A 19,327-nucleotide genomic window follows, 5' to 3' on the forward strand; every position below is an offset into this window, starting at 1 on the left:
ATAGCGGGTACATGATAATGTTTGTTCAATGTGATATTATGCACATTTATTAGGGGCGGGGCTTGAGTTGATTTTTGCTAAAAATAGCTTGTGAACATGGCAAGTTAACATATTTAGTAGGTAGGACCACAGTCAGTGAAATAACCTTGCTGATCAGAATTTTAATCAACAATGACGAAAGCTTGGGATTCTAATCTCAATTGGCTTTCTGTGTTTACTGGAAACCACTAATTGTATCACTGACATTTTAATCTCAAACTGCTAGAGTACCATCTCAACCTTCCACTTTTTTTCCCTTCAAATTTCTTATGGCACAACTTTCACTATATTCACGAAATTACAAATTTTTCATGTCTACATTTAGACCTACTCTCAACTGATGCCAAATTGGAGTCAAATTCAAGGTGGTCTTACAACCATGAATGTAAGACTGTAAGATTGGTGAACCAAACATGAAGAAAACAAAACCAAACACTGTTTCTTCCTTTCATCTGTATACATTTCCAATATTTATTAGGCTAAGAAAGTTTCCAGGCACTTTGCTCCCCCGCACCGGATCCACAATGGGGCTTTGAAATCCAAGAAACTGAAATTGAGTTTGTCTCTAAAATATACTTCTGTGCTTTAAGTTCCCTTTGAGAGAGCAAGAAATATCTGCAATCACTGCAGCTAAAGTCCCAGGATCCATACCAGGGTCAACAGTCACATAGACATCCGGCATGGAGTTGTCCCCATTTTAAGATTCAGTGCATTAAAGTTGAATTAACCCTCGTATTGACATGACAATTTATGACACCATTAGGCTGTAATTGTGTTAAACACTACATAAGGCTGACCTACAATGCATATATGAGCTCCTTTGATGTTCAGGTTCTGGAGATACTGCCTCTTCAAGAGTTTCACCTTGTTAACACAAACACGCACACAAATACACTACCATCACCATCGCATAGATTCTTTCTGCCTTCGGCTAGGAATCTAAAAGTAGCAATAGTTGGCACTTAGGTTGGCATCTCAAGTTTGTATTCCTGTTCAATTTTTAATTGTTAATTTCATTCAGTTTTGACCAAGGAAGAAAATATGAAGAAGCAAATAACTTTTCATGCAAAACATGGAATACATTTTATTGAAAAGGTTGTAGGTGAAAAATACAAAAGTGGAATAAAATGCATTTTTTATGCAAAACTCATTTTAAGAGTTAACCAGAAAACATTTAATGGTTCCAAAGGTAATACAAGTTCATCTGTATAAAGCCTGTGGTTGTTGAGATATCTTTGTAAGCTGTTTTGACGATTTCCCTTTAAGCTCCAACCACCACAAATATTAATGAGGTAACAGGTGTTGCAAAGAACATGTACTTACTATGTAGTTACATCACCATACCATGTATGATCAAAATCGCACACACAGTTGAAGAAATATTGTCATTTTAAGAATTTTATAGTAAGCCCTGCCCACTCATTGACATTCATGAGATGAGAACCAAGAACCAACCAGTTGGGACAATTTTTTCTATACTGTAGTGTTATGTCCCGCTTCAGAGCACTCATATTGTGAGTACAAGCAGTATGAATATCATGCTTCTATCAGATCAATGTTAGGAACTGTTTGTACTGACAATACCAGTGCTTAGAGAGCAGGATATCGGAGTACAGTTTAGAGAGGTATTAGTATTAGGAAAATGTCCCAACTGGCTGCCAAGAACAAAAGGGCACATTTACACATTGTAGGGCATCTATCTACCACATTAGATGTTGATTTAACTTGTTGTTGAGATATCCTGTTTCCAAGCAAGCCATCACACACCTACACAAGCACGATTGCAAAGGTTACCAAGCCTACAGGATCGTAAATAAACAATTCAAACTGTCACTCCCTTGCACTGTCTGTCCTCACTTGAGATTAAAACTAGCCAGTTGTGTTTCATAGTGGTATTTCACTGGCTGCAAATTCTACTTAAAGTATTTGTAATATATTTGTCAATTAGGATAGTTTCTCAAGATATTAAGCATCCCTTCTGAGATTCATGCATGAAAAACTATCAATTCAGTTTCTACTACGACATGCCTGTTGTCAAGACAAACTATGATGCGAACACAACCAGCTGCTTTAAACACTGCCATAGAATGATAAGAGGATAGATGAACCATGGGTGTACAACTCACTTACAACTAACACTGCCATAGAATGATAAGAGGATAGATGAACCATGGGTGTACAACTCGCTTACAACTAACACTGCCATAGAATGATAAGAGGATAGATGAACCATGGGTGTACAACTCACTTACAACTAACACTGCCATAGAATGATAAGAGGATAGATGAACCATGGGTGTACAACTCGCTTACAACTAACACTGCCATAGAATGATAAGAGGATAGATGAACCATGGGTGTACAACTCACTTACAACTAACACTGCCATAGAATGATAAGAGGATAGATGAACCATGGGTGTACAACTCGCTTACAACTAACACTGCCATAGAATGATAAGAGGATAGATGAACCATGGGTGTACAACTCGCTTACAACTAACACTGCCATAGAATGATAAGAGGATAGATGAACCATGGGTGTACAACTCACTTACAACTAACACTGCCATAGAATGATAAGAGGATAGATGAACCATGGGTGTACAACTCGCTTACAACTAACACTGCCATAGAATGATAAGAGGATAGATGAACCATGGGTGTACAACTCACTTACAACTAACACTGCCATAGAATGATAAGAGGATAGATGAACCATGGGTGTACAACTCACTTACAACTAACACTGCCATAGAATGATAAGAGGATAGATGAACCATGGGTGTACAACTCGCTTACAACTAACACTGCCATAGAATGATAAGAGGATAGATGAACCATGGGTGTACAACTCACTTACAACTAACACTGCCATAGAATGATAAGAGGATAGATGAACCATGGGTGTACAACTCACTTACAACTAACACTGCCATAGAATGATAAGAGGATAGATGAACCATGGGTGTACAACTCGCTTACAACTAAGATTAAATAGAAATGGTAGAGTAAAACAAGATTTATATTAATTCAACTTTCAAAGCTAAACAGCAACATCAACACACAGCTTTGCATAACTTCTGTGATATCATTGAGTTCAAACTGAGCCACTTTACAGTTACTTGAACTTCCAATCACACTCGAATTTACAACTTCAACCCAAGTCAACTGAAAAAGGAATACATCCATCAGATTTCCTCAAACCACTATTAAAAACCTCCACACATCTCACTCTTCAAAAGTATAAATATCCCAAGTAGATGAAAGCACCTTTTTCACTTTTTGTTACAAGTAATATAAGTTTCATACAAAACCTTAGGGAATCAGTTCAGTCAATATAAACCTCTTCTTCACTGCTATTAATATGAGTTAATGTATATTCTACATGTTTATAGATGTCAGCTATCGTATAAAGAAATACACACTTATTTTTACAGTTTTTTGGACAGCTTCCTTTTGTCACAGAATAATTGAGCCAAACACTATCATAGCATAAATGCAGCTTGTAGAAAAGTCTCCTAAATCATCTTTAAGAAGTAGACATGCAGATTACAGTAAGATACAGTGAAGACTATTACTGGAATGGTAAACTACATCATCAAGTTACTGATACTTATAAAAAGGATAATAATGGTTACACGTAATAGTACGTAGAAAAAAGTTGAACATGTAATATGAAGACTATGTACAGAGTAAATTGCATAAATGACTTGACAAGGCCACAAACTGTAAGGTGACTGGTTGACTAGGTGTTCCAGTGAAGAAAGATGATAGGTATTAGTATGATATAATCATGTAAGGTCTGACCAGACTTCATGCACTGAGCCCTACTACAGAGGGTTCTAAGTATGATATAATCATGTAAGGTCTCACGCAGACCTCATGCACTGAGCCTTACTACAGAGGGCTCACGGCTGTAGTTGATTGCTTCGGTAAAGTGCTGGAAGTTTTCTGCATACTAAGGGTTTAACCAATTCCTCATAGCATCTGTTTGATGATACAAATGTTTCAAATTTGATAATATCTTGTGAATGCATCTGGCCACTGTAGAGTGAATAAGGTCATAATGGCAATTCAGTTGCAAAATGTGTTTGCTTTCCTCATAATAACTCACTTATTCACAGAAACAAAAATTTATTTCTACAAAAAAAGTTGCGTTTTGATAGATACAGAGGACATTCACAGCTAATCATTCGAAAGATATCACATTTCAAGGATTAATCAACTACAAGATCACAATATCAGAGTATTGCATTTGAACAACATTTGCTGTTATGACATCACAGACCCTCTACAGTGAACAATTTCCTGGAATAATCTAGGTTTAGCCAGTCCAACAAGATTACATTCAATCATATCTCATGTTAGGAACAAGATATTGCGATGGGGGTTTCAACTAACACTGTGGACTGGAAAGAATCCAGTGTTTACATTGACTTTATTATACAGTTGGGCTATGCATGCACAATGGTAATTGTTTAACTATGCTACTGGACTTGGTTCATATCCAGACAACCTCCTGTCAGGACAATCAAGGCTATCTGTATTCTAATAATCCATAGAGTAATGCCATCACAAACATCTCCATATCATAATAATTAATACTATTAAGATTAATTATACAAAATTTTAATTATTCCACCTAGTCAGGCTGACAACAAAATCAAATCTTGCAAGCAGATCTTCTTCCCTCCATGGAGGATTGTGTACTATTGTATAAAGTTCCACATTTTTCTCAAAATGATCCATTACATATTAATTGTAACTTCTCCATTTTCTCAAACTGCATATCATACATAGGTAAAAAAGTTTTTGAGTGGCTCTTGAGAATAATATGTATAGAAAGGTCGTTGTCACCATAGTACAATGTGAACCATCTCCAATTGTTCAAGAGGACTGATTGTGCAATGTCTGACATTGAACACATTATTGTAACATTTTCATTGAAATTAAGTGATTACAATTTAAATACCTACTGATCAATCGGAAAGATTTTACTTGTAAATCAAACTAGGCATTACCAAAAAAGGAAAAGAGTTAGAATTACTTGATTTGGAATATCAAAAGAGTCCACTGTACATTTAGGAAACACTATTGTACTGGTTATCACATCCATGAGAGTAGTAGATTTGGAATATCAAAGGAGTCCACTGTACATTTAGGAAACACTATTGTACTGGTTATCACATCCATGAGAGTAGTGGATTTGGAATATCAAAAGAGTCCACTGTACATTTACGAAACACTATTGTACTGGTTATCACATCCATGAGAGTAGTAGAGCACTCATTTGGCAAATAAATTGAGCATGGGTCATGGCTAACACATGGCTGAAACCAATTCCAAGTAAACAATAAAGGCACTCTCATGTTAACTTGAACAAAGGCTAATGTGAAACTCAACCCTAGTCCACACCAAGCTATGCTAACATGTGAGACATTCTCCAGTTATCTTAACAAACATGAGACACCCTTTATCATTTCATCCATCTGATAGAAGCTGGTCACACATTTGTAGCAAGTTTGTTCCTAGAGTTCATTGAAAGATTTGATCTGCGGGATACGTCATCTCGATGAACCAGTGATTCCTTTTCATCGGGACCGTTTCTGTTTCCACTGATGCTAATTCCTCTGGGTTCCTCAAAATAGCCATAGCCTTGATTTTCACTATACTGGGAATGATTAGAATACGCATCTCTCTCTAGAGGGCGACGACCACCCAGAGTACTCTCGTATTGTACATCCCTGTAAGATCCATTCGACACTTTCCTTGCCTGAAAAATAATAGCAGAAAATCAACTACATTAAAATAACATTGTGGAATATTCAATCCATTTTGGTTTCACAAAGCATATCTCTATGAAGGACTCCGCAGTACTAGAACAAACCTATGACAGGCAGTAAAGCATCTATATATAAACCATGCAATACATACACAGTCAACTGCTTCAAAAGTGGCAGGGGTCAGACAAAATACTAAAGCAATAAAGCACATAAGTTTTATTTTCCTATTAAATAATTTCCAAAGTACAAAACACTACACTAACACTTATCTGATTTACAGGCTGAGAAATTTAGCCTTTTACATAAAACCTCTGGAAGTTTCCTCCCACAAATGATTAGTAGTAAGAACATGATTGTGATGTGACAGTTTGTTCAGACTGTCTAAGATGTTGAACATGCCTCTTTCTCAAAGATATGCTTCCAACAGCCTTTTCCTATTCATACATGTGTAAATATGGTTCAGACTGTGCCTAAATGGTTCCAAAAATACTTGGCCAAAACAAAATGGCTCAAATTTATATTTGCCCCCCCCCCTTAAAAAAACAAAAATTTGGGTCCAAATGGTCAAAGAAAATTGAGCTGCACAAATTTCAGCCAAAAGAATGTGTCCCAAAATGAATTTGTGGTGGAAATAAATTTGGACCCACTCGCCCCCAAAATCGGCCAGATAAAATTTTGGGCTCAAATGAGGCTAAAATATTTAGGCTCAAATGTACCAGCTTTTATTCAACAACTGTATTCAAAGTTTGGTTACCATCTGACTGAAGGTTGCAGAGTTATTGCAATGTAAAGATGACCCCATAACCTCATTAAGAACCAGAATGCAAAAATTCATTGTGGTTTCGATTGAGTCCCTTCTTTATTTATCGTGTTTTACGAGGTTTTCAGTTTGACCCCTGGTGACCCCAAATGACCTTTGACCTCCACCGAATACAACAGACATTTTGTACTTAATGTTGTACTTCTACACACTTAATATGAAGTCGGTCCATGATTCCCATCTTGAGATATCGTGTTAAAAAGGTTTTCACAATTTGACCCCTGGTGACCCCAAATGACCTTTCACTTCCACCAAAAACATTAAGCTTCTTGTACTCAATGTGGTACTTCTACGCACTTAATATGAAGTTGGTCTGACCTTTCCTTCTTGAATTATGGTGTTTACAAGCTGGGCGTCACAAACGCACTCACACACACATATATACACACATTCGCAATCATGAATGCAAAGGTTATGATTATCATCGGAAAATCAATGCAACATGCTACATTATTACTAATACATACTATTGTATGTACTAGTCTGGAAGTGATGGTTGAGATAACAACAGAGCAGTAACTCTGATCAGGAGAAAGTTAATTCACTCTAACAGCAATCCTTTATTCTACCTTATAGGGTCCGTCTCCGGCCTCCATATACTCATGAGAACTACGCTGTGAGAAGCGACGGTCCACATCATCATCATCATCATCATATGGTGGAGGTGTAGGAGAACCAATTGACAAACGGCGATATGTGGGATCATCCCAAGAATCCCGCCTCCTTGGAATGTAGTCAACAGGCTCAGCATAACGAGGAGGGGATGGTGTTCCTCTGGTAGAGTGCCGGGAGTCCAGACGTGCTAGTTTTCGCCTTTCCTCATCACTTAATTGCAAATCTGATAACTTGCGAATAATCTCTACTTTAACTTTTTTCTCATCCTCATCGGTGCTGGAAGCTGTGAAGACCAGAGAAACAGAATGAACCTGGCCAATCAGGATTTAGTGTATAAAATCATCCACTGTTTGTATATGGTTTACAAATAAGAATTTCCATGTGCAATGTGTATCCACCAACTGTAGAGCCCTTTACTGGTGGTCATATAAAAACTAGTCAAGAACATGAAACTATAAACTTGCCTCTTTTATCTGGTGAACTAATGTATCTTACATGTGTTCCTGTTACACTTAATATGCATGATAAGAGAGAATTGTGTGACTGACTACTGGTGAAATATTGAGTTGACTATTAAAGATAGCAAAATTAGAAATAAATACGTTAGTGGTGAATACACCTCATTTCTCATGAAGTATTTTGAAATGTCTGTTTGAGCTTGCAATGCAGCACATGACCAGTTCAATTTGCTTCTGTCATCTACTGGAACAGCAAAACTTCTTTCAAACAGCGATTACCTTTTCTTTTTCTTGTTTAACCTCGCTCATAAATAGGTTCTCAATAAGTGACAGGCTTTTCAGTTGGCCTTTCTTGATCTTCCCGGTCTGAACAAGCCAGCCCCTATGTTCAAGGTATAACCTACATCCATACATTTTTGTTTAAATGACAAACTTGCTCCTGATTAATACCAAGGTCTACAAAAAGGCCTGTTACTAGAGAGCCAGTCTACATAGAAAGTGGGTCCTTGACCTCAAAATCTTGATTTCACCCCTAGTCACACTATTCCACTTATTTACTGAAAAAGCTACTCCAAGTTTTAAGTATTGCAGTATGAACACCTGTACTTCCAGATGTGTTGTGCATGTTGGGAAAACACCTATGCAGGCCAGTCATATACACCTGAAGAACACTAATAACATGTAACAGGAATGTGCTATTCTACAATGTAAAATTGGTGCTTAGATATATCCACAAGTACATCTCTCTATAACCAATGACAGCACAATTGACCTTTTCAGATCTCAAATGGCCTTTGATGATGACTAACCACAACTGGGTGCATTTAGTGAATATGAGGCACACCACCCAGGTTTACATTCTTGAGATATAATGTTTACATCTCAAACAGACCTGTACATAAACACATCATCATGATTAAGAGTTAAATCATAACCAATGATTTGCACCTCTATGAATAATCTTACTCTTACATAAAGAGTCTTGAAAGAAATCATTTAAAAGAAATATTTTGAGTACTTTTATCCGGTTGCACCAAATTCTGTTGTACTTACAAGACGCTGATGATCTCTGCAGCTTCCTCTTACAGTAAACCATGAAGAGGATGGACAAGATGAAGATGAGAAGAGCCACGGAAACCACAAAAATGATGATGTAAAAGAAAAAATCCAATCCTGAAGATAATCAAGATGATTTCAAGGTAATGGTTATAAATTTAATAATCTTATCAATGCATAAACACTTAATTCCATATGATTAAGAGTAGTTGACATAAAGAGTATCTAAGATAGGAAACTGTGATGCTACAGACATGACCTATATACTCCAGATATAACATATGAAGTACATAAGACTACATACCTTGCTGTTCTAGAACTATGATGGCTTCAGCTGATCCCATGGCATTAATCATAGTACAATTATATTCTGTGTAATCTGATTGATGCACTTTGCTGATGGTTAGAACACCAGCATAACCTGTCTCTCTCTCCTCCTCAGTAACGGTGAATCGACCAGAGGTGCCTAACAAATAATATGAAAAAGAAAGGTATACAATCAAGCTCTGTACTAAATCATAGCAACCTGCACTTGATTCTTATGTCTTTATTTTCTTCAAATAATCTGTAGGATTGGAAGAGATTTGGGTTCTTTTGAGAGAAGTTGTGGTAGTTTTGAAAAGATAGAAAGATGTACGTTCATTCAAGCATAATAATGTATTTGGTATGTTTTGCATAGGAATATTTATGACTGTTTCTCATAAAGAAAAGGGTGCATCCGTGGGACGCAAAAGGGTTGAATGTTTTACGTCCATGGCTAAAATCTTTGTTCATAACAATGCTGATGATATGTACATGGCATATATTCATAATGCTACTGAGTAAGTTCTATCATCAGGAGACATTGGTAACTCACAACTAATACAATCTGGAAAGTCTCCCCTTACATCTGCAAACAATCCAGCATGTGTTAACTTTCCAGAAAGAACTCAAGACATTCTTATTCATGAATGCGTATCCATTTGTTTAATAACTGTTGGGTCAATTTTGTGTACTTTGCTCCTGCAGCACTTCTGAGCAGTTTTTGTTAACTGGATAAAAGCACTTTACAAATGCATATTATTATTATTATTATTAATACATCTGCTTTCATGTAATAGTCACTACACCAGGACATGCTTGCAACTCTGTAGATATAATTCATATTCATTTTTACTTTCACAAAGATTTTTAGATGGCAGTGCAACACTTACATAACACATACTAGACATTAAGTACTGATATGTCTGCAAGTTTATTTGACCATCTTGAAACAAAACAACACAGCAACTGTAAGGATCAAACTTGATTCTCTTTTATAGTTAAACAATTGAAAACAGAGTGAAGAGAAATAAAAAGAAGCATTGTGGCACCTTGTTCCAGTTCATATTGATTCCAGGACCAGATAATGGCCTCAGGTTCTGGCTTGCTCTCCGTCTGACATTCAAGTTGAACCCTGCTACCTGGACGAGCTAGATGTTTCTCATTGTAATGAATTATTGGTACAGCTGGTAAAGAAACAAATGATATAACAGTTCAATAATAGATAATAGACAAACACACAATATGAAATGTCAGACACTCTGAGATAATTGAACTAGAAATTTCTAATCTGTATGATCCAATATTTATTCCAAAAGTGTTTGTTAAAACCTTGTGCAGAACCATGCAAAGAACATATGATCTGTATCATTGGATGTAGGATTAGTCAGAAAGATAATTATCGAATTTAACAACTGTATATTAATTATATTTACTCTGTCAACAGTAATATTTCCAGTCTGTTGTCCAAAGCAATCCACAACAAAGAAGGCTACTTTGTTTACTGTATTTGCATGCAGTCATGTTCCACTAGGCTGCTAAAACTAGGAAAGATTCCACTAACAGATAAAGTCCCTCATAAGAGCAAAACCCTCTGATAAATATCCACAACACCAAACCCCTCAACTACAATTGCACAACTACAAAATCTTACAGGCAGTTGTATTGCCCAAACCACCTCCATGGCATTTGCATTGCCATATGCAACCATCCAACTATTTAACACTCACTATTAATATCCACCCGACCATAGCTCTCTATGGGATCAAATCCCTCCACTGTTGCCTGACAAATGTAGAGCCCAACATCACTGGATTGTACACTATCAAACTGTAACTTCTGCATGGTACTTAAAGTAGCCCTTGATCCTATCCTGGTCCATTTGATGGTAGCAGGAGGATTGCCATCAGCAGAGCACTCCAGCTGGGCCATCTCTCCTTCATCTACTGATGTCTCTCCTGGGATATCAACAAACCTTGGACCATCTAAAAACAAATAGAACTCAAACATGACTATTAAACCATACACAGAAGTGATGAACTCCATGGTCACATGTTTGAGATATTTAAACTAGGAAGTCAGTTGGATTTGCTATTCCTTGCCATAAACTTTGCTCAAATTGCCAACATACTATCTGACTGATGAAGAGCAAGTGAGTTTAATTTGTCAACAAATAAAGTGTGATCCAGAAATGATCAAATATTTCTAGCTCTTATTTGTAGCACTTTCATTTAGGGCATCAGCCATTTCATTCACAAGATGGAAGTTTTATTCCAAAGTGTTTCAATATCCAGATAGAACAGTCATCGTAAGTGAAATATAGACACATAGATGCATGAATAAAAGGGATTTGTTTACCAATTTTGATCTAAAGTAGCAAATCAGCTGCTAAAAACCATCCATTTAACTATTGTTACTAATGAATGAGAGTTACATGACATTGTAGATACACTGTGAAATAGTTTCACAACCTACTGCCAAGCAAGTCAACTAGTATAAATCACAGACAAATGGCCAATTTGAGACCATTTGAAATAACTAGTTAATCCAATGAGTACTCTTGAGCCAATTTTTGCACCATTTGAGATAAACTGTTGACCCCTCAAAGCTCAGAGGGTGATAAAGGCCCTTGTGACTGGGTAAAGCAATACTATCTATCAACTATTTGAAGTAGATTTCATCTCCAGGATGACACTGTTTTGTTGAAGACCATATGGAGCCACCACAATTAACTTAATTGAACTCAATTTGTATAAACTATGTACACCAAAGAAATCATAGCATTGAAGAAATCACAAATTGTAGATTTAATTTTGAAGTTATCATGTTTAAAAAGGTTTACAGACTTTGACACCTGTGGACCTCTTGTGACATTTGACCTCTACCAATTTCATTAAGCTAGATCTACATACCAAGTATGAAGTTCAAGCAAAATGTACTTCTTGAGTTATCATGTTTACATATTTTCAGGCTTCTACTTAAACTGCTGACTGCATATGACATTCGACCTCCACCAATTTCAATGGTGTTTACATGCAAGTGTCACATACACACACGTGCACACACCCAGACACACACCAACACCATCCCATAGATTCCTTCTGCCTTCAGAAAGGAATAAAAGTTCATCTCATCCTAATAATTAGATACAAAGAAATTCTTCGCCTACTCACAACTATTGTTACGGTAAAACATATATGAAGTGCAGTGTTGTGGAAAGACATACATACATTTCACGTCCAGTGTGAGACTACCTTCACTGGTGCCAATAGAATTGGAAGCCATGCACATTACCACCGCTTGGTTGTCACTCTTTTCGAGGCTCAGTTCAATCTGGTTTGTGTCACCTGTTCATAAATGAAAATACCTTCAAAAGTTAGATTAGATGAGAAAATGTCATCAACGTGTCAAAGTAGCAAAGGCATAGTGAATTTTACAGTGTGACAGTTATAAAGATACATCAGCATTCATTACCTTGTATGCTTTTGGACTATTGTAATTAGTTTTTACATGTTTCAGTTGGAAGATTTTACAGCTTTATACATCCTAAGAGACTGCTCAGTTTTTCCTGGATGTAATGAGGCACCTATACATTTCAAATTTGTCCAGACTGTAACAATGCTACATTGTTATGTTATTGTTACAATGCCAGGTCTATCATAAAGACTTTATGAAGTGACTATAAGTATGATCATTTTTAGCATCCTTAATTGACAGAAACAAGACAAGTCAGTATGCTTCCTCTCACATACACTCATACAAGCTAAATACGTACATGCTTACCCAAAACTTATCGCAAATAAGTATCACTGACCAGATTCATGACCAAACGGTTGAGAAGAACACCATTCTACATACATTATGGGGTCATCTATCCTGTCTTCAAACAGACAGTAAGTCAATGTGCAAACCACAGCACCCATTTTATTGCTACCCTGGAAGCATTCTGAGGCTTTTATCAAATCTTAACACTCCTTATAATTTGGCATTTCCAGGAAACAAAGAATGACATGTCTAGTTAAACATTCCTCATAGTCTGGAAAACTAGGAGTCTTCAGGTAAATAACTTTGAAAATTTGGAGGCAAAATCTATGCTCTTCAACGGTTCTGAAGGCAATACTTTGCTAACAGATGTCTCTTAAAGTTAAGAATAACACTGGATGGGGGAAGTGAGGTCATGATTCCTCAAACATCCTTGATATGATATCAGATGTCTCTTAAAGTTAAGAATAACACTGGATGGGGGAAGTGAGGTCATGATTCCTCAAACATCCTTGATATGATATCAGATGTCTCTTAAAGTTAAGAATAACACTGGATGGGGGAAGTGAGGTCATGATTCCTCAAACATCCTTGATATGATATCAGATGTCTCTTAAAGTTAAGAATAACACTGAATGGGGGAAGTGAGGTCATGATTCCTCAAACATCCTTGATATGATATCAGATGTCTCTTTAAGTTAAGAATAACACTGGATGGGGGAAGTGAGTGCATGATTCCTCAAACATCCTTGATATGATATTCATAGGCAATTATTTTATTCTCCTCACATCTGTCTATAGCTGGAGTAATGCCTTTAAGTATTTAAAGTTTGTTTAAGTACAGTCTTAACTAAGATGATGCTACCATCCATTATTCCTAAGTGTGATAGGCTGTTAAGACATGTAAGCCTTTGGCATTGTTGAGTATTCTACTACAAAACCATTAATCAAACAGTAATGTATGGGAGGCTCTATAGAGCTCCTTCATATTATGACATTCCATGCCTTGGTGTATAAGAAGAGGATTTGATCCTGCAATAGGTGTTGGTTTATTCACTTGATACCTAGGTGGTGTTTATGCAGTTTGTTTACAATACTACAACAGGAATTTACAGGGCAAGAGTGAAAGGAAATGATCACAACACCTGGAATTGGTTCTATATTTTTACTCCACTGGTAGAAAACACCTCTTGGATTGGCATCCACTACACACTGTAACAGAATAGAGATGCCCTCTTTTATGTCAGAAGGAATTGACTCCACAAGCACCACTGGAGGATCTGTGTGAAATCAATATGAATATACAATATCTGGCAACAGTATAAAACACACCTTTTTAAAACTTGCTTTTATCCTCTATGTTCTGAAAGCATAGATTGTTTCTGTAAACCGTATTTCAATTGTCCATATCATAGTACCCTTCTTTGAAATTGAGTGGTTTCCCACTGTCATTCAAATTCTTTTCCAGTAGCTAATATCTACCTGCATTTGTTTGATCTCTGGTTTGGCAGAACTGAATTACCCTGCCCTGCAACTAACTTGTATATAAAACTCACCTGAACACCAGTCCCACAAACTTCCTTAGTTGGAAAGTTCCTAAATCAGCCACAGGCAAATGACTTCAAACATAAGCTTTTGAAATATGAAAACAGTCATCTGCATTAAGGATGTGTCAATTATATAACTGGGTTAACTTTATTTACTTTTGACTTCACATCTTGTAGAATATAAGGGTTATAGATTTAAATCAGGGCACATGGTTAATCATCCAAACAGAACTCTTGTTGGTTCAGCAAAGCTGGTCTGATGATCATGCTGGGCACTAAGACAATGCAGAGTGTGTGCCATCATTGAACACAAACGTTATGTACCATAGTTGCATACAGTGAAAGGTATATCGTCATTGCTAACACTGATAAAATAACAGTTGGCACCAGCCTGTGGCACCAAGGTGGGTCAGTATCATCAGACAGATTATCAAATATTGACCACCAGATATGGATATTACTAGGGCATGGTACACATTCTGCAGGAAGGATCTGCCTACAGTGTGTATCTTCCTTGTGTAACATGCCTGGATAAGCTACATGAACTAACAGGAATCGGTTCTGGAAGCTCCCTAAGCCATGTGCATACACAGGGTGCTTACACTGTAACATCAGTTGGTATTTGGACCTACTGAATTATCAATGTTTGCGATGTATTGCTCACATATCTATCGTACTGCTAGCAATATCATTTGCCAATCAAGCTAAGCCTATAGCTTGTACAATTGTACAGGGAGGATAATATATTGCATAATCATGATAGCTAGTAGCATGTAGAAAGTAAGAATATTGTAACAACATTGACCAATACTTTAACAGAGCACATACAGACCCACACACCAGAGCTAGCAGTGTACAAAATCAGTCAGTAACTTGAATCATATGTTATTCATATTGAGCTCTATGTCTGATCATGGAGGTGTATGCTGCCATCTTGCAACTTTACACGCCTCACTGCTATACTAAGTGTCATGCTACCAAATTAGTGAAAGTGTGTGACAATGCACAACTTCTAATAAGTCATTCTCATTTGACTTCAACTCCCAAACTTTATTTCAAAACCTGATGTAAACTGACCTTTGCTGATATAAACTCAAACATTTCAAGCAGATTGAGCATATTTCAACTCTAGAATCAACTGTACAAACAAACCTTGTGCCTGAGATTTGTTAATAGTATATCATCTAACATATAGTGCATAGATGAGTAAATATAGAATTTCCTTATTTCTAGTCATTCTTATTTAAATGGAGAATTGGTTTTTTCTCTTTCATTCATGCTGAGAATTAAGCAGAGAGGGACACCAAATTGGAATGCACCCATGAAGCCAGCATCCACAAGTTCTGCTTGAAGCTGACAGAGACATACACCTTGCAAGAGGCACTCTTTAGTACTTACGCTGAACATCTAGTGTTAAGGTCTGCACCATTGGTTCAGCAATGGCTGCATTAATAGCCTGACATTCAAAGATAGCACCATGATCTTCTAAAGCAGGTGTCACTAGGAGGACGCTTTTTGTATCCCATAGCTTCATAGAGGGGTCAGGTGATGGCATGGTAGATATCTTATCCCCATCTTCTATTTGTTCTCCGTCCTTCAACCATGTGATCCTTGCTGCTGGATTAGCACCAGAGGCAGTACAAGATATGTTTGAAGCTACTGTCACACTAACTGTCTTCAACGGTCCCTCGTTGATACCAACAGAAACTGGGGGTCCTAAGAAAACAAAAACAGAAAACAACACTGTCACAATTAACACAAATGTTGTAAATATTCTACACTTTTAGTGGAAAACCCTAATTTAATAACTCCATGATAAGGTCTTCAGCATTTGTTGACCTTTGGTGACCTCAAATGGTGAGTTATTGTGTGAATAAGGTTTTTGGATGATGACCATTGCTGACCTCAAAAAACTTTTGAATTCACCAAAGACAATAAAAGCTAAGAAGCCATTTAGCAACATTTCGATACCAAGTATGATATTCACCAAAGGTGTACATAGCAAGTTAGTTGGTTTACTTGGTTTTCAGAATTTGACCTCTGACATCAACAAAGAAAAAGCTAGAAACCAAATGCTCATTAAGGGGGACCTATCAGTGATACCTGAGATATTCAAATAATGCACTTGTCGAGTAATTTGCATGCAAGATTCACATTTTTTGGTCACTGAAGACATCAAGTATGATTTGACCTCCACCAATAAATACAGTAGCTGAGCACCCCCACTCAACAACATCAAGTTTAATAAAAGAATTGCAGATGGAGAGCAGTGCAGTGCTCACATGGCTTGATGAAACACACACATGAACTTAACTGCAAAGGTAACTTGCCTGTGTATTGCATGTAACCAACCAGAATGCAAAAATGCATTGTGGTTTCAATGATGTAACATTAGCAGTTTCCTTCATGAATCTGACATAATGTATAAATAAGTGAGGGTGTGCAACATACTTGATGTAAGTAGTGAAAAGCAGTGTGATGTGACACAATAAATTCAAAATGACACAGGCTCTCCTGAAATGACCATTAACTTCAACAACAGGCTTCTTGTACTAAATACTGATAGATACATCAACATACTAAATATGACATCTGTCCTTGTTGAAATATTGTGTAAAACATGGTTTTTACAATTTGACCCCTGGTGAACTCAATCGACCATTGACATCCGCTCACTACATTAGGCTTCTTGTACTCAATGTGGTACAATTACTGTACGTACCAAATATGTGATCTGTCCAAGCTTCCCTTGTGATATTGAGAAAGGTGTGTTAGTGTAGAGAGACAGGTAAGAGAGGAGCAAAGTAACCGTTGGATGTTTCTCGACTTAAAATGACCTATACTTCCTACCAAACACAATAATGGGCTCCTTAAATTTGATATGGTTCATCTACAAACCAAATATGAGATCTGTCCAAGGTTCTCTTCTTGTAATATTATGTTTACAAGGCATTTACGATTTGACCTGTTGTCTCCAAATGAACATTGACCTCCACCAAAATCAATAGGCTTCCTGTTCTTAATGTTATAAACCTTCATACCAAGTATGAGATCTACTCGAGCTTGTGAGGTCTGCCAATACTTTCCTTCTTGAGATATCGTGTTTACAAGCTGGGCGTCACAAACACACCCACACACATACACACACACTCTCCGTCTGCATGAATGCATAGGTTACGATCATCATTGAAACCAAAAATGGAGTACAAAGTTTGCTTACTTCTAATGGTCAGTCGAGCCGGTGTGGATCGAAGAGGTTCCTCGCTGGAGGAAGCTGGTGTTACTTGACATTCATAGAGCCCATCATCTTCTAAACTCACATCACTAATCTGTAAGTTGTGTTCTCCCAGGGAAGGGTCACCTACAATGGTATACCTGGGGAAAGCTGGCAGAGACCTGTCAATGGAGGTTCCTGGAATAATTTTACGTTCAAACATCCAGAAGAGGTCCCCAGACATATTCTCCACAATACAGTTTAGGGTCACTGATGGAGCATGGAGATTTACAGATGTATCGGATGGTCCCTCCACTATGGACTGTAGTTGACCAGGAACTGACAGCAAGAGAGAAAGAAACATGTAAACATCATGATCACTACTGGACCTCTTCAACAACATAACATAAAGGTCATTTCTACTTGCAAATTCTGTGTGCTACAAGCATATCACACATTCTCGTGTTGGTTCAGAAAACATCCAAAGTTCACATAGCAACCCATGAGTATTGTGCATGGTGATTGTTATGGGATATTTATGGATATTCATCTGAAAAAGTGAGTAACAACAGAGGCTAAATTGACATCCACCCAAAACAAGTTTATGTTTTTGTACTCACTGTTAGAAAAATGCATGCCAAAAATGAGCTGTGTGGATAAAACATATTTTAGGATATTGTGTTTACAAGGTTTGTGTTTATAAGGCTTTGCAGAGTGTACCCTTTAATGACACCAAATGACCTTTATCCTCCACCAAAACAATAAGGTTCTTGTAATGTAGGGAAGCCACATGCAAAACATGAGAGCCAATACTGTTTCCTACCTGGAGATATCATGTTTATAAGGATTTCAAGTTTCGTTGCATGAGATGACTTATATAATAAACTACTGTATCATGCATACACCATCATGACAGAATAGATTATTAGAGCTGTTAAAGCAGCATTTTGCGTTTGGTCACCGTTTTCGACTTTTTTTAATTGTCCATCGAGTTTTTTACATACTGTATATCAATCACAAAACAGCAAACTAAGATATTAGCCAAGTTTTTCCCTGCCAACAACGTTAATTGGCGAGTAATTAAGGATATTTGCAGATAATGAGAAGAGTGTCCATGACAAATTCCACATACAAAAATTAATCGCATACAGTTCCCCGAAACCCACTAGTTTGAATTCAACCAATCAGAGATGCAGGTTTAGTTATGAGCCGTTGCTAACAATAGATTCAAGACTTTGCGTTGGTATAACCAGGGAGTTGTTATGCAACTCCCTGGTACAACTGCCATAGACTGTACACAAATCAAGCATGGTGTTATATTACGTATTGGTCAATGACGTTCGTAGTGTTTAAATATTCATATTATGGGCGAGGTTTATTGGGATCCCAATGGAAAATATCTTGGAGAAAAACAAAGTTGAAAAAAGTTGCAAATTTTTCAACTTTTATGCCAACATTTGAAGTAAAATTTAAATAGATAAGCTAGTTATGTATGTCGTTATGGCATAGTGGAGTCAGTGAGGTTGAGAAAAATCATAGAAAAGGACGCAAATGCTGCTTTAACATCAGAATCAATAAGGCTAACAAATGCAGCACAGAAAGTGTCAATTTAAGTAATAGGCCCTGCAGGGATAGGAGGTAAGTAAACCTTCCCATTCCAACCTTATTTAACCGAGAACTACACATTTGTTCATTTCGGCCTGCATAACATTTGGGAGAACCATTATTAGT

At 37.1% G+C, this 19,327-nt stretch overlaps 1 protein-coding gene across 1 annotated transcript in view; it reads right to left on the bottom strand.

The window, feature by feature from the left end:
• Nucleotides 1-1,093: 1,093 nt before the first annotated feature.
• The window catches only part of LOC139977649 (kin of IRRE-like protein 3), a 45,119-nt gene continuing 26,885 nt past the window's right edge, over nt 1,094-19,327 (bottom strand). The window contains exons 2-11 of the mRNA XM_071987120.1: nt 17,603-17,935; nt 15,781-16,098; nt 13,981-14,115; nt 12,304-12,420; nt 10,804-11,058; nt 10,126-10,260; nt 9,078-9,239; nt 8,771-8,890; nt 7,214-7,542; nt 1,094-5,814 (exon numbers count right to left, since the gene is read on the bottom strand). Coding sequence (XP_071843221.1) covers nt 5,545-5,814; nt 7,214-7,542; nt 8,771-8,890; nt 9,078-9,239; nt 10,126-10,260; nt 10,804-11,058; nt 12,304-12,420; nt 13,981-14,115; nt 15,781-16,098; nt 17,603-17,935 — 2,174 coding nt within the window. The 3' untranslated portion in view covers nt 1,094-5,544. The remainder of the gene's footprint in view (nt 5,815-7,213; nt 7,543-8,770; nt 8,891-9,077; nt 9,240-10,125; nt 10,261-10,803; nt 11,059-12,303; nt 12,421-13,980; nt 14,116-15,780; nt 16,099-17,602; nt 17,936-19,327) is intronic.

This window comes from Apostichopus japonicus, chromosome 12 (genome assembly GCF_037975245.1).
Source record: "Apostichopus japonicus isolate 1M-3 chromosome 12, ASM3797524v1, whole genome shotgun sequence".
Taxonomy (NCBI): Eukaryota; Metazoa; Echinodermata; class Holothuroidea; order Aspidochirotida; family Stichopodidae; genus Apostichopus; species Apostichopus japonicus.